Genomic DNA, 14,896 nt, shown 5'->3' on the forward strand with positions numbered 1-14,896 from the left:
TAGCTGTGCAGCATCGCTCCCATCCAATCTAACAGAGCTTGAGAGAAACTCCACAAATACAGGTATGTCAAGCTTGTAGCGTCATGCCCAAGAAGACTCGATGCTGTAATCGGTGCCAAAGGTGCTTCAACAAAGTACTGAGTAAAGTGTCTGAATACTTATGTAAGATTTCCATTATTTAAACATTTTTATGAGCAAAAATGTCTAAAAACCTGTTTTTGCTTTGTCATTATAGGGTATTGTGTGTAGATTGATGAGGGAAAAACAAACAATTTAATAAATTTTAGAATAAGGCTGTCATGTAAGAAAATGTGGAAAAGGGGTCTGAATATTTTCCAAAGGCACTGTAAAATTAGCTGTGAATTAGCTATCTCCACAATTAACTGTATTAAAAATACATACCTTACCAAGCTCACCAATGAACACCTGCACCAGTGTCTCAGAGTTGCTCTCACACCATTTGTGCCAAAGTTCAAAGCATCGGAGGAGACAAAGTGTAACTTCTCTCATTGGTGCAAGGCCCAGAGTGACTTATTTAAGCAATAAGGTCAGAGGCGGTGTGGTATATGGCCAATATACCACGGCTAAGGGCTGTTCTTACGCAAATCAAATCACGACCAGGAATACGCACGATGCAACTCGGAGTGCTAGGACACAGCCCTTAGCCGTGGTATACTGGCCATATATCACAAACCCCTGAGGAGCCTTATTGCTATTATAAACCGGTTACCAACATAATTAGAGCTGTAAAACAAAATGTTTTGTCATATTCGTGATATACGGTCTGATATACCATGGCTTTCAGCCAATCAGAATTCAGGGCTCTCTGTCCATCTCCCGTCCACCGTCACTCTCTCCCTCCCACCCTCCTGCTTCGTCTCCCGCCCTCTCGCTCCGTCTCCCTCGCTCCGTCAACCACACTCCGTCTCCCGCCCTCCGTCTCCCACCCGCCGTCTCCCGCCTTCCGTCTCCCGCGCTCCTTCTCCCGCGCTCCGTCTCCCGCGCTCCGTCTCCCGCGCTCCGTCTCCCGCGCTCCGTCTCCCGCGCTCCGTCTCCCGCGCTCCGTCTCCCGCGCTCCGTCTCCCGCGCTCCGTCTCCCGCCCTCTCGCTCCGTCTCCCGCCCTCCCGCGCTCCGTCTCCCGCCCTCCCGCGCTCCGTCTCCCGCCCTCCCGCGCTCCGTCTCCCGCCCTCCCGCGCTCCGTCTCCCGCCCTCCCGCGCTCCGTCTCCCGCCCTCCCGCGCTCCGTCTCCCGCCCTCCCGCTCTCCCGCTCTCCGTCTCCCGCCCTCCCGCTCTCCGTCTCCCGCCCTCCCGCGCTCCGTCTCCCGCCCTCCCGCGCTCCGTCTCCCGCCCTCCCGCGCTCCGTCTCCCGCCCTCCCGCGCTCCGTCTCCCGCCCTCTCGCTCCGTCTCCCGCCCTCTCGCTCCGTCTCCCGCCCTCTCGCTCCGTCTCCCGCCCTCTCGCTCCGTCTCCCGCCCTCTCGCTCCGTCTCCCGCCCTCTCGCTCCGTCTCCCGCCCTCTCGCTCCGACTCCCGCCCTCTCGCTCCGTCTCCCGCCCGCCCTCTCGCTCCGTCTCCCTCTCTCTACATCAATCTACTGTGTAATGAAGTCCATCTACATGTACTCTGTAGAACAGAACACATGCATGTATCTTTGTTAATGCTCAAGGGATGCATGCTAGAGGCTAGCAATAACACAATCACAGTTTCAGGGGACCTGTTTTTAGTGGCACAGTGTTTTAAAATAGTATAGTGGTATAAAAACACAGTGGTGGCACAGTGGTATAAAAACGTGTATTATCAAATAACCTGGATATGTGTCACGTGCATTATCAAATAACCTGGATATGTGTCACGTGCATTATCAAATAACCTGGATATGTGTCACGTGCATTATCAAATAACATTGCTATGCGTCACATGTATTATCAAATAACCTGGATATGTGTCACGTGCATTATCAAATAACCTGGATATGTGTCATGTGCATTATCAAATAACCTGGATATGTGTCACGTGCATTATCAAATAACATTGCTATGCGTCACATGTATTATCAAATAACCTGGATATGTGTCACGTGCATTATCAAATAACCTGGATATGTGTCACGTGCATTATCAAATAACCTGGATATGTGTCACGTGCATTATCAAATAACCTGGATATGTGTCACATGCATTATCAAATAACCTGGATATGTGTCACGTGCATTATCAAATAACCTGGATATGTGTCATGTGCATTATCAAATAACCTGGATATGTGTCACGTGCATTATCAAATAACCTGGATATGTGTCACGTGCATTATCAAATAACCTGGATATGTGTCACGTGCATTATCAAATAACCTGGATATGTGTCACGTGCATTATCAAATAACCTGGATATGTGTCACGTGCATTATCAAATAACATTGCCATGCGTCACATGCATTATCAAATAACCTGGATATGTGTCACGTGCATTATCAAATAACCTGGATATGTGTCATGTGCATTATCAAATAACCTGGATATGTGTCACGTGCATTATCAAATAACCTGGATATGTGTCATGTGCATTATCAAATAACCTGGATATGTGTCATGTGCATTATCAAATAACATTGCTATGCGTCACGTGCATTATCAAATAACCTGGATATGTGTCACGTGCATTATCAAATAACCTGGATATGTGTCACGTGCATTATCAAATAACCTGGATATGTGTCACGTGCATTATCAAATAACCTGGATATGTGTCACGTGCATTATCAAATAACCTGGATATGTGTCACGTGCATTATCAAATAACCTGGATATGTGTCACGTGCATTATCAAATAACCTGGATATGTGTCACTTGTATTATCAAATAACCTGGATATGTGTCACGTGCATTATCAAATAACATTGCTATGCGTCAAGTGCATTATCAAATAAAATGGGCATGCGTCATGTGTATTATCAAATAAAATGGGCATGTGTCAAGTGTATTATCAAATAACATTGGTATGCGTCACATGTATTATCAAATAAGATTGGTATGCGTCATGTGTATTATCAAATAACATTGCTATGCGTCAAGTGTATTATCAAATAAGTGGGTATGCGTCATGTGTATTAGCAAACGTACAAAGCAGAAAAAGACAAAGACCATGCAAAACACTACGCTTATTCGTCACACATTACTTATCGATCCACAGAGAGGAGGCAGAGAGTCAGAGAGAGAGAAAGAGCGATAGAGTGGCAGAAAAAAGAGGAGAAAACAGAGTAGAGAGAGAAAGAAAAAAGGAAAAGGAGAGAGTGCATTTTTACTGTGCCATGCTCTTTATGTGGGGCCTATTGTTGTCACTGTGTGCAGTGGGTCTGGTCTGGAGATAGCATCTGGTAAGAAAGAGTCTGAGAGGAGAGAGCTGAATCTAAGATGAACACAGTGGAGCTGGTCAAGGGTCTTATCACCAAAATTAAAGGGAACATCTACAATGGAGAGAGAATATATTCAGAGCTGGAGAGGGGGATAGAGGGGGGTGAAATGACCTCTGAGTTACGTTTGCAGACAAAGAAGAAGGTGTGTGTGTGTGTGTCATGTGAATTAGCATATATCTAGTCATAACAATGGGACAATGAAGTCATAAGATATGGTCATATAAAAGCATTTGCGCCAATGAGTCTAAAGAGTTGGACATATTCAGTCATATGAATTTATGTATGAATTCATACCTGGCATACATAATGCATATTTTACATGAAGTAATAAGATGGGATCTACTTGAAATGTAAGAACATGATGGATTTGGTCAAAGAACTAGACTTTAATTGCAATATCAGACAGAGATGAAATATTCTGGAAACAAGCCTACAGAGTCTATATAACAGTGGAGTGTTGCAAACTGATCATGGTCGATTTAGAAACAATTCACAGAGAAACACTAGTTCAGGTCAACTGAATAATGTTCAATTTGTAACACTGCTGCTACTCTGCAATTGCATGCTTCAATACAAAAAAAAGGAATCATGTTGCCGTTAATATCAAAATGCAAGATGGAGGTTCTTTGTTTTTCAGTGCTGTAACCTGGGTGGTGTGGTCAGTGCTGTAACCTGGGTGGTGTGGTCAATGCTGTAACCTGGGTGGTGTGGTCAGTGCTGTAACACGGGTGGTGTGGTCAGTGCTGTAACCTGGGTGGTGTGGTCAGTGCTGTAACCTGGGTGGTGTGGTCAGTGCTGTAACCTGGGTGGTGTGGTCAGTGCTGTAACCTGGGTGGTGTGGTCAGTGCTGTAACCTGGGTGGTGTGGTCAGTGCTGTAACCTGGGTGGTTGAGTCAGTGCTGTAACCTGGGTGGTGTGGTCAGTGCTGTAACCTGGGTGGTGTGGTCAGTGCTGTAACCTGGGTGGTTGAGTCAGTGCTGTAACCTGGGTGGTGTGGTCAGTGCTGTAGCCTGGGTGGTGTGGTCAGTGCTGTAACCTGGGTGGTGTGGTCAGTGCTGTAACCTGGGTGGTGTGGTCAGTGCTGTAACCTGGGTGGTGTGGTCAGTGCTGTAACCTGGGTGGTGTGGTCAGTGCTGTAACCTGGGTGGTGTGGTCAGTGCTGTAACCTGGGTGGTGTGGTCAGTGCTGTAACACGGGTGGTGTGGTCAGTGCTGTAACCTGGGTGGTGTGGTCAGTGCTGTAACCTGGGTGGTGTGGTCAGTGCTGTAACCTGGGTGGTGTGGTCAGTGCTGTAACCTGGGTGGTGTGGTCAGTGCTGTAACCTGGGTGGTGTGGTCAGTGCTGTAACCTGGGTGGTGTGGTCAGTGCTGTAACCTGGGTGGTGTGGTCAGTGCTGTAACACGGGTGGTGTGGTCAGTGCTGTAACCTGGGTGGTGTGGTCAGTGCTGTAACCTGGGTGGTGTGGTCAGTGCTGTAACCTGGGTGGTGTGGTCAGTGCTGTAACCTGGGTGGTTGAGTCAGTGCTGTAACCTGGGTGGTGTGGTCAGTGCTGTAACCTGGGTGGTGTGGTCAGTGCTGTAACCTGGGTGGTGTGGTCAGTGCTGTAACCTGGGTGGTTGAGTCAGTGCTGTAACCTGGGTGGTGTGGTCAGTGCTGTAACCTGGGTGGTGTGGTCAGTGCTGTAACACGGGTGGTGTGGTCAGTGCTGTAACCTGGGTGGTGTGGTCAGTGCTGTAACCTGGGTGGTGTGGTCAGTGCTGTAACCTGGGTGGTGTGTTCAGTACTGTAACCTGGGTGGTTGAGTCAGTGCTGTAACACGGGTGGTGTGGTCAGTGCTGTAACCTGGGTGGTGTGGTCAGTGCTGTAACACGGGTGGTGTGGTCAGTGCTGTAACCTGGGTGGTGTTGTCAGTGCTGTAACCTGGGTGGTGTGGTCAGTGCTGTAACACGGGTGGTGTGGTCAGTGCTGTAACCTGGGTGGTGTTGTCAGTGCTGTAACCTGGGTGGTGTGGTCAGTGCTGTAACCTGGGTGGTGTGTTCAGTACTGTAACCTGGGTGGTTGAGTCAGTGCTGTAACACGGGTGGTGTGGTCAGTGCTGTAACCTGGGTGGTGTTGTCAGTGCTGTAACCTGGGTGGTGTGGTCAGTGCTGTAACCTGGGTGGTGTGTTCAGTACTGTAACCTGGGTGGTTGAGTCAGTGCTGTAACCTGGGTGGTGTGGTCAGTGCTATAACCTGGGTGGTGTGGTCAGTGCTGTAACACGGGTGGTGTGGTCAGTGCTGTAACCTGGGTGGTGTTGTCAGTGCTGTAACCTGGGTGGTGTGGTCAGTGCTGTAACCTGGGTGGTGTGTTCAGTACTGTAACCTGGGTGGTTGAGTCAGTGCTGTAACACGGGTGGTGTGGTCAGTGCTGTAACCTGGGTGGTGTTGTCAGTGCTGTAACCTGGGTGGTGTGGTCAGTGCTGTAACCTGGGTGGTGTGTTCAGTACTGTAACCTGGGTGGTTGAGTCAGTGCTGTAACCTCGGTGGTGTGGTCAGTGCTGTAACCTGGGTGGTGTGGTCAGTGCTGTAACCTGGGTGGTGTAGTCAGTGCTGTAGCCTGGGTGGTGTGGTCAGTGCTGTAACCTGGGTGGTGTGTTCAGTACTGTAACCTGGGTGGTTGAGTCAGTGCTGTAACCTGGGTGGTGTGGTCAGTGCTGTAACCTGGGTGGTGTTGTCAGTGCTGTAACCTGGGTGGTGTGGTCAGTGCTGTAACCTGGGTGGTGTGGTCAGTGCTGTAACACGGGTGGTGTGGTCAGTGCTGTAACCTGGGTGGTGTAGTCAGTGCTGTAGCCTGGGTGGTGTGGTCAGTGCTGTAACCTGGGTGGTGTGGTCAGTGCTGTAACCTGGGTGGTGTGGTCAGTGCTGTAACACGGGTGGTGTGGTCAGTGCTGTAACCTGGGTGGTGTTGTCAGTGCTGTAACCTGGGTGGTGTGGTCAGTGCTGTAACACGGGTGGTGTGGTCAGTGCTGTAACCTGGGTGGTGTTGTCAGTGCTGTAACCTGGGTGGTGTGGTCAGTGCTGTAACCTGGGTGGTGTGTTCAGTACTGTAACCTGGGTGGTTGAGTCAGTGCTGTAACACGGGTGGTGTGGTCAGTGCTGTAACCTGGGTGGTGTTGTCAGTGCTGTAACCTGGGTGGCGTGGTCAGTGCTGTAACCTGGGTGGTGTGTTCAGTACTGTAACCTGGGTGGTTGAGTCAGTGCTGTAACCTGGGTGGTGTGGTCAGTGCTGTAACCTGGGTGGTGTGGTCAGTGCTGTAACCTGGGTGGTGTGGTCAGTGCTGTAACACGGGTGGTGTGGTCAGTGCTGTAACCTGGGTGGTGTTGTCAGTGCTGTAACCTGGGTGGTGTGGTCAGTGCTGTAACACGGGTGGTGTGGTCAGTGCTGTAACCTGGGTGGTGTTGTCAGTGCTGTAACCTGGGTGGTGTGGTCAGTGCTGTAACCTGGGTGGTGTGTTCAGTACTGTAACCTGGGTGGTTGAGTCAGTGCTGTAACACGGGTGGTGTGGTCAGTGCTGTAACCTGGGTGGTGTTGTCAGTGCTGTAACCTGGGTGGCGTGGTCAGTGCTGTAACCTGGGTGGTGTGTTCAGTACTGTAACCTGGGTGGTTGAGTCAGTGCTGTAACCTGGGTGGTGTGGTCAGTGCTGTAACCTGGGTGGTGTGGTCAGTGCTGTAACACGGGTGGTGTGGTCAGTGCTGTAACCTGGGTGGTGGTGTCAGTGCTGTAACCTGGGTGGTGTGGTCAGTGCTGTAACCTGGGTGGTGTGTTCAGTACTGTAACCTGGGTGGTTGAGTCAGTGCTGTAACACGGATGGTGTGGTCAGTGCTGTAACCTGGGTGGTGTTGTCAGTGCTGTAACCTGGGTGGTGTGGTCAGTGCTGTAACCTGGGTGGTGTGTTCAGTACTGTAACCTGGGTGGTTGAGTCAGTGCTGTAACCTGGGTGGTGTGGTCAGTGCTGTAACCTGGGTGGTGTGGTCAGTGCTGTAACCTGGGTGGTGTAGTCAGTGCTGTAGCCTGGGTGGTGTGGTCAGTGCTGTAACCTGGGTGGTGTGGTCAGTGCTGTAACCTGGGTGGTGTGGTCAGTGCTGTAACCTGGGTGGTGTGGTCAGTGCTGTAACCTGGGTGGTGTGGTCAGTGCTGTAACCTGGGTGGTGTGGTCAGTGCTGTAACCTGGGTGGTTGGGTCAGTGCTGTAACCTGGGTGGTGGAGTCAGTACTGCAACCTGGGTGGTGTAGTCAGTGCTGTAACCTGGGTGGTGTAGTCAGTACTGTAACATGGGTGGTGTAGGCAGTACTGTAGCCTGGGTGGTGTAGGCAGTACTGTAACCTGGGTGGTGTAGTCAGTACTGTAACCCGGGTGGTGTAGTCAGTACTGTAACCCGGGTGGTGTAGTCAGTACTGTAACCCGGGTGGTGTGGGCAGTACTGCAACCTGGGTGGTGTAGACAGTACTGTAATATGGGTGGTGTAGGCAGTACTGTAATCTGGGTGGTGTAGGCAGTACTGTAACCTGGGTGGTGTAGTCAGTGCTGTAACCTGGGTGGTTGAGTCAGTGCTGTAACCTGGGTGGTGTGGTCAGTACTGTAACCTGGGTGGTGTAGTCAGTGCTGTAACATGGTTGGTGTAGACAGTGCTGTAACATGGGTGGTGTAGGCAGTGCTGTAACATGGGTGGTGTTGTCAGTGCTGTAACATGGGTGGTGTGGTCAGTGCTGTAACATGGGTGGTGTAGTCAGTACTGTAAACTGGGTGGTGTAGGCAGTACTGTAACCTGGGTGGTGTAGTCAGTACTGTAACATGGATGGTGTAGGCAGTACTGTAACCTGGGTGGTTGAGTCAGTGCTGTAACCTGGGTGGTGTGGTCAATGCTGTAACCTGGGTGGTGTGTTCAGTACTGTAACATTGGTGGTGTGGTCAGTGATGTGACCTGGGTGGTGTGGTCAGTGTTGTAACCTGGGTGATGTGGTCAGTGTTGTAACCTGGGTGATGTGGTCAGTGCTGTAACATGGGTGGTGTGGTGCATCGCTGTAGCTAGGTCGATGCACTATGGAAGGACTATTTTTCTTCCCAGTATCAGCAGAGAGAGAGAGAGAGAGAGAGAGAGAGAGAGAGAGAGAGAGAGAGAGAGAGAGAGAGAGAGAGAGAGAGAGAGAGAGAGAGAAAGAGAGAGAGAGAAAGAGAGAGAGAGAGAGAGAGAGAGAGAGAAAGAGAGAAAGAAAGAGAGAGAGAGAGAGAGAGAGAGAGAGAGAGAGAGAGAGAGAGAGAGAGAGAGAGAGAGAGAGAGAGAGAGAGAGAGAGAGAGAGAGAGAGAGAGAGAGAGAGAGAGAGAGAGAGAGAGAGAGAGAGAGAGAGGCGGAGAAATAGAGTGCTTAAGCCACCATTTCCATAAATAGACAATTTTGCAGCTTATCAATACATAGGGGAGGGCAAGGAAATCAATAGCCTTTTACAACGACCAGTTCCAACAGAGAAAGAACACAGACACACGGGTTGGGGTCCATCCCAATTTGACTCATGAAGTGGAGAATTTAAATTGAATTCAATTAGAATTTCAACAACCTTTAAATTATGGAATTGGAATTAGACTGTTTGGATTGGAATTCAATATTTGCACATTTCCCAGTTAATGGAATGTATGCTTTAAGTACAAAAAAATTACTTCAGGATGTGTTGAATCATTTCAACTTGTGATATGATCAGCCTGAGGGAATTGAAATCCAAAGTGGAAATGTTGGTGATAATAATTGTAATATAATTCTTGGAATTTCCCTAACATTTGGATTGAGAGGAATTTAATCATCTTTGATTTCAAAGACTGACCTGGAAATTGAATTCAATGGAATTTACAGGGAGAGAAATTTACAGGGTGTCCTGTGTGAATTTAAGTATGCTCTCTCTAATTCTCTCTTTATTTCTCTCTCTCGGAAGACCTGAGCCCTAGGACCATGCCTCAGGACTAACTGGCCTGATGACTCCTTGCTGTCCCCAGTCCACCTGGCCGTGATGCTTCTCCGGGTTCAACTGTTCTGCCTGCGGCTATGGAACCCTGACCTGTTCACCGGACGTGCTACCTGTCCCAGACCTGCTGTTTTCAATTCTCTAGTGACAGCAGGAACGGTAGAGATAATCTGAATGATCGGCTATGAAAGGCCATCTGACATTTACTCCTGAGGTGCTGACCTGTTGCACCCTCGACAATCACTATGATTATTATTTTTTAACCTGCTGGTCATCTTTGAACATTTGAACATCTTGGCCATGTTCTGTTATAATCTCCACCCGGCACAGCCAGAAGAGGACTGGCCACCCCTCATAGCCTGGTTCCTCTCTAGGTTTCTTCCTAGGTTCTGGCCTTTCTTGGGAGTTTTTCCTAGCCACTGTGCTTCTACACCTGCATTGCTTGCTGTTTGGGGTTTTAGGCTGGGTTTCTGTACAGCACTTTGATATATCAGTTGATGTAAGAAGGGCTTTATAAATACATTTGATTTGAGGGAATTGAATTAGAATTGCATTTGTGGGATTAACCACAACCCTAACACACACAAAGGGTCTGTCCGTCTGTCTGTCTGTCCGTCCGTTCGTCTGTCTGTGTGTCTATCTGTCTGTCTGTGTGTGTGTTGTTATTGTGGGGATAAGTCATAAGGGAGTCAGCTGTTTTTGTTTGTGAATGCAAGATTAGTTAATCTAGTGAATGATGTCGGATACAAACCCCAAAAAATGTACAGAGTGAAAACACAAACATGTAAACACACACACACACAGAAAGAGCGAGAGAGACAGAGAAAGACAGTGTGAGAGAGACAGAGAGAGCCACAGCAGGGACAGGGGGTTTATTACCCATAATTAAGATGCAATGTCTGTTTAGTGTGCCCCACTCCGGACGAGAGAGAGCATGACTAATTAAATATTACAGGATTACAGTGTCCATATTAGGACAGCGTTGTGTCACTTGGACAGGCTAACAATGCTGCTCAATATTGCACAATGTCAAACTGGGCAAGTTTGCAGGGAGAAAAAGAATGAAATGCCTCTCAATTCCAGTCGTCCCAATGAAATGAACGGTTAATCCGGAAGGTAATAAAGGGCCACACAGCGGCTAGTGCACTTAGTGTAGAACTAGCATTATTACAGGCTAACAATGTAGTACCCTACCGCTCAGTACTGTAATGTATCCAAGTGAACAGAGTTTACAGGGAGAAATAGCATGAAATGCCTCTCAATCTCCATACCTTGAATCCCTGTCACTCTGTGACTTCTAGGAAGACCTTCTAGGTTACCTAATTTGGCACCTACTATAGACAGTTTTGAATTTAAACTCTTGAGATGGGAAAACATGGTTTTATTATTTTTAAGTTGAACAAGTGCTCTCTATGAAAGAATGTTAAAATGTGAAATGTTACACTACCAAAAAGGGAACAACCCAGACTGATAGTTTCAAGGAAAGATGAGAGGTTTTCAGTTGGTAATTTGTCCACTGTCCAATGTTCCCGTAATGTTAATGTCAGAGGAAAATAATATGGCAATGTTGTAGCAACGTCGAGGCAACATTGTGATCGTATTAGGTGGATGCTCATTTGTTTTTTCCCTTGTGTCTCACTGTTAAGACACTCCCATTCCTCCATCTCTCTTTTCACTTGCTTTCTTGCTTTCCAAACCCTCTTTTCTGCCACCTCTATATTTTAAGCTCTTATACTGTATGTCTGCTTTTTCACCGTGTTCTGTTTGTGCCACCAACATCTTGCCCTCAGGCCAAGCTTTAGCCCCACTCCTTAGATCCCCCCACTCCTTAGATCCCCCCCCCCCCCCCCCCCCCCACATATACTTCCCTCCCACCCACACACACACACACACACACACACACACACACACACACACACACACACACACACACACACACACACACACACACTTCCCTCCAACCCACACACACCAACCAATTGCCTTTGTGCGCTTGTTTCAAAGAGATAAGTGCAGCATGAGCGAGTGAGGGAGCATTAGCTAGCGGATCTATCTGTGTGCCAGTGCCCCAATTATTCCAATATCTCCATTAAGCATTCAGAAACTGAGGAGGCTTGTGTCAAACAGGAAATTAAGTGAAATGCAAAGGAGACGTGATCCTTCACCCCCCGCAGTGAACTAGCTCACACATTTCAGTAAGGAGGTAGTAGAAAACTGAAATGAAAAAGTGGATATAAATGTAATTTATGAAAAACTGTATATTCTCCATCTCAGTGTGACAATTAGAAAGAGGGAGAAAAGGATTAGAAAGGGAGGGAGAGAGAAAGAGAGAGAGATAAAAAAAAAAAAGGTAACTGCCAAAATAAAGGAAACACTTGAGTACACTGAACAAAAAAAGAAAGGCAACATGTAAAGTGTTGACCCCATGTTCCATAAGCTGAAATAAAAGATGACATTTCTGGTCTACTGAGCTCAAACTTGAACATTGTTTAAATTCTGTGCAACTTCCAGTGTGTGTTACTGTGAACACTGAGGCTGTAACCGCTTGAAGTTACAGTTTCAGACAGTGGTCAACTAGGCTCTGTGGCTAGTTGATCATCATGTAAGCCTACCAGAGTGGCCCACCATCAGAAACAATGGAGGAAATTGATCTCATAACATTTTACCATGGAAATTGCTGTTCTATCATTCAGCCTACAATAGCAGCCAATGTGTGGTGTTCAATGTAGGCCTTGTTCAATGTAGGCCTTGTTCAATGTAGGCCTACATTTCATGAGATAAAAAAAAAACATGCAGGGCTTCACATTAACCTCTTTATCGACTTGTCCTTCAGACAAGGAGGTGACTGAACATGTTGTTGTGTTGTTAGATGCAAGAAACCACTTTATAAAAAAAATATGCATTGCTATTCCCATACCATTATGACAGAGAATTAGACAAATTATGCTATCCTCTGCCAATTGGCTACTTAGCTTATTCAAGTCTGCCTCAAAATACAACTCTGCCCCTTTAAGACAAAAAAAACAAACAATTTACCTGACTGCCCGTGACGAACTGCCCTTGCTGTCTCTGCCTGGCCAGCTCCCCTCTCTGGGATTCTCTGCCTCTGACCCTATTATGGGGGCTGAGTAACTGGCTTACTAGCGCTCTTCCATGTCGTCCCTAAGAGGGGTGTGTCACTTGAGTGGGTCACAGACGTGATCTTCCTGTCCGGTTTTGCGCCCCCTCTGGCTTGTGAGGTGGAGGAGATCTTTGTGGGCTATACTCAGTCTTGTCTAAGGGTAGTATGTGGGTGGTCTGTATCTCTCTAGTGGTGTGGAGGCTATGCTTTGGCAAAGTGGGTGGGGTTATATCCTGCCTTGTGGCCCTCTCCGGGGGTATCGTCGGATGGGGCCATAGTGTCCCCCGACCCACCCGTCTCAGTCTCCTGTATCTATGCTGCAATAGTCTATGTGCCGGGGGGGCTAGGGTCAGTCTGTTACATCTGGTGTAATTCTCCTGTCTTATCTGGTGTCCTGTGTGAATTTAAGTATGCCCCCTCTAATTCTCTCTCCCTCTCTCCTTCTCCTCCCGGAGGACCTAAGCCCTATGACGATGCCTCAGGACTACCTGGCCTGATGACTCCTAATGACTCCCAGTCCACCTGGTCGTGCTGCTGCTCCAGTTTCAACTGTTCTGCCTGCGACTAGGGAACCCTGACCTGTTCACTGGATGTGCAAGCTTGTCCCGGACCTGCTGTTTTCGACTCACTCTCTTTCAAACTCTCCCACACCTGCTGTCTCGACCTTTGAATGCTCGGTTCTGAAAACCAACTGACATTTACTCCTGAGGTACTGACCTGTTGCACCCTCTATAACCACTGTGATTATTATTTGACCCTGCTGGTCATCTATGAACATTTGAACATCTTGAAGAACAATCTGGCCTTAAATGGCAATTTACTCTTATAATCTCCACCCGGCACAGCTAGAAGAGGTCTGGCCACCCCTCAGAGCCTGGTTCCTCTCTAGATTTTTTCCTAGGTTCCTTGCATTTCTAGGGAGTTTATCCTAGCCACTGTGCTTCTACATCAGCATTGCTTGCTGTTTGGTTGTTTTAGACTGGGTTTCTGTATAGCACTTTGTGACATCTGCTGATGTAAAAAGGGCTTTATAAATAATAAATAAATTATACATTTCATTGACTTGTCTTTCAAAGATGTCTAGAAATGTACACGTTTTGTGCTCTTGTAGGAATCAACCACTCCCCCATTGTTGACTACAAATGATCTACAACTGGGCTAATAACTCACTAACTAGCAAAGGATATGAACAAATATACAACGTGTGGGTCTAATCCTGAGATACAGCCTGGATTTGAACCAGGGTGTCTGTAGTGACTCCTCTAGCACTGAGATGCAGTGACTTAGACCGCTGGCGAGCTGCACACGGGAACATTGCCCACAATGATAGTAAAACAAAAACACACACAGCTTCCCTTCATCAGTCATCTCAGTGATGTCCCTCCCGTAGACTGCCTCCTCTGTCCTTCCCATCTGTGAGACAATACAGTCTCTGTTGTGTCTAGCTCTCTCCATGTCCTCTACCGCCCTACTGTCCCAGTCTCATCCACATGACTCCAATACCTCATCTAAATTCACTTTGAAACTTCACTCCAATAGAAAACGTAACTACCTCACTTCAGCTTACTACAGAAATTCCTCCTCTAGTATCACCCTTCCCATTCCGTCGGTACCTTGGTGATCTTGGGGTGGGCACAGCGGCTGTTGCCGGTGGTGGCATGCATCCAGCTACTCTCCAGCGGGACACACTCCTGCCTCAGAGAACACTTCTTCTCCTGGACACACCAGCCACACTCAAACCTGGGGTCAGCCTTCAGACACATGCCACAGCTGTCCCTCAAAGCAGGGCACTTGTACAGGTGGGCTGGAGGGAGGGAGGGAGGAGAGGGAGAAAAAAGGAAGAGGGAGAATGGGAGAGAGTTTTTTGTTAACATGCTGAAAGCGTGAAATGACACATCCAACCCTATTCACACACAAGTCACAAGAGATAAACATAAGCCTATTTAGACTTGAAAAGTATATACACTGAGTGTAAAAACATTAGGAACACCTGCTATTTTTATGACAGACTGACCAGGTGAATCCAGTTGAAAGCTATGATCCCTTATTGATGTCACTTGTTAAATTCACTTCAATCAGTGTAAATGAAGGGGAGGAGACAGGTTAAAGAAGGATTTTTAAGCCTTTATTTATTCAACTTGGCTAGTCAGTTAAGAACAAATTCTTATTTACAATGACGGCCTACCCCGGCCAAACCCTAACCGGGACGATGCTGTGCCTGTTGTGCGCCGCCCTATGAGACTCTCAATCATGGCCGGTTGTTATATAGCCTGGAATCGAACCAGGGTCTGTAGTGACGCCTCTAGCACTGAGATGCAGTGCCTTAGACCGATGTGCCACTCGGAAGCCCCCAAAGCCTTGGGGCAATTGAG

The 14,896-nt window shown here is 47.9% G+C and overlaps 1 protein-coding gene across 1 annotated transcript in view; it reads right to left on the reverse strand.

Annotated features, from left to right (window-relative positions):
* The window catches only part of LOC129815622 (plexin-A1-like), a 474,873-nt gene that overhangs the window by 120,336 nt on the left and 339,641 nt on the right, over positions 1-14,896 (reverse strand). Inside the window, exon 12 of the mRNA XM_055869594.1 lies at positions 14,138-14,328. Within this exon, the coding sequence (XP_055725569.1) occupies positions 14,138-14,328 (191 nt within the window). The remainder of the gene's footprint in view (positions 1-14,137; positions 14,329-14,896) is intronic.

This window comes from Salvelinus fontinalis, chromosome 18 (assembly GCF_029448725.1).
Source record: "Salvelinus fontinalis isolate EN_2023a chromosome 18, ASM2944872v1, whole genome shotgun sequence".
NCBI lineage: Eukaryota > Metazoa > Chordata > Actinopteri > Salmoniformes > Salmonidae > Salvelinus > Salvelinus fontinalis.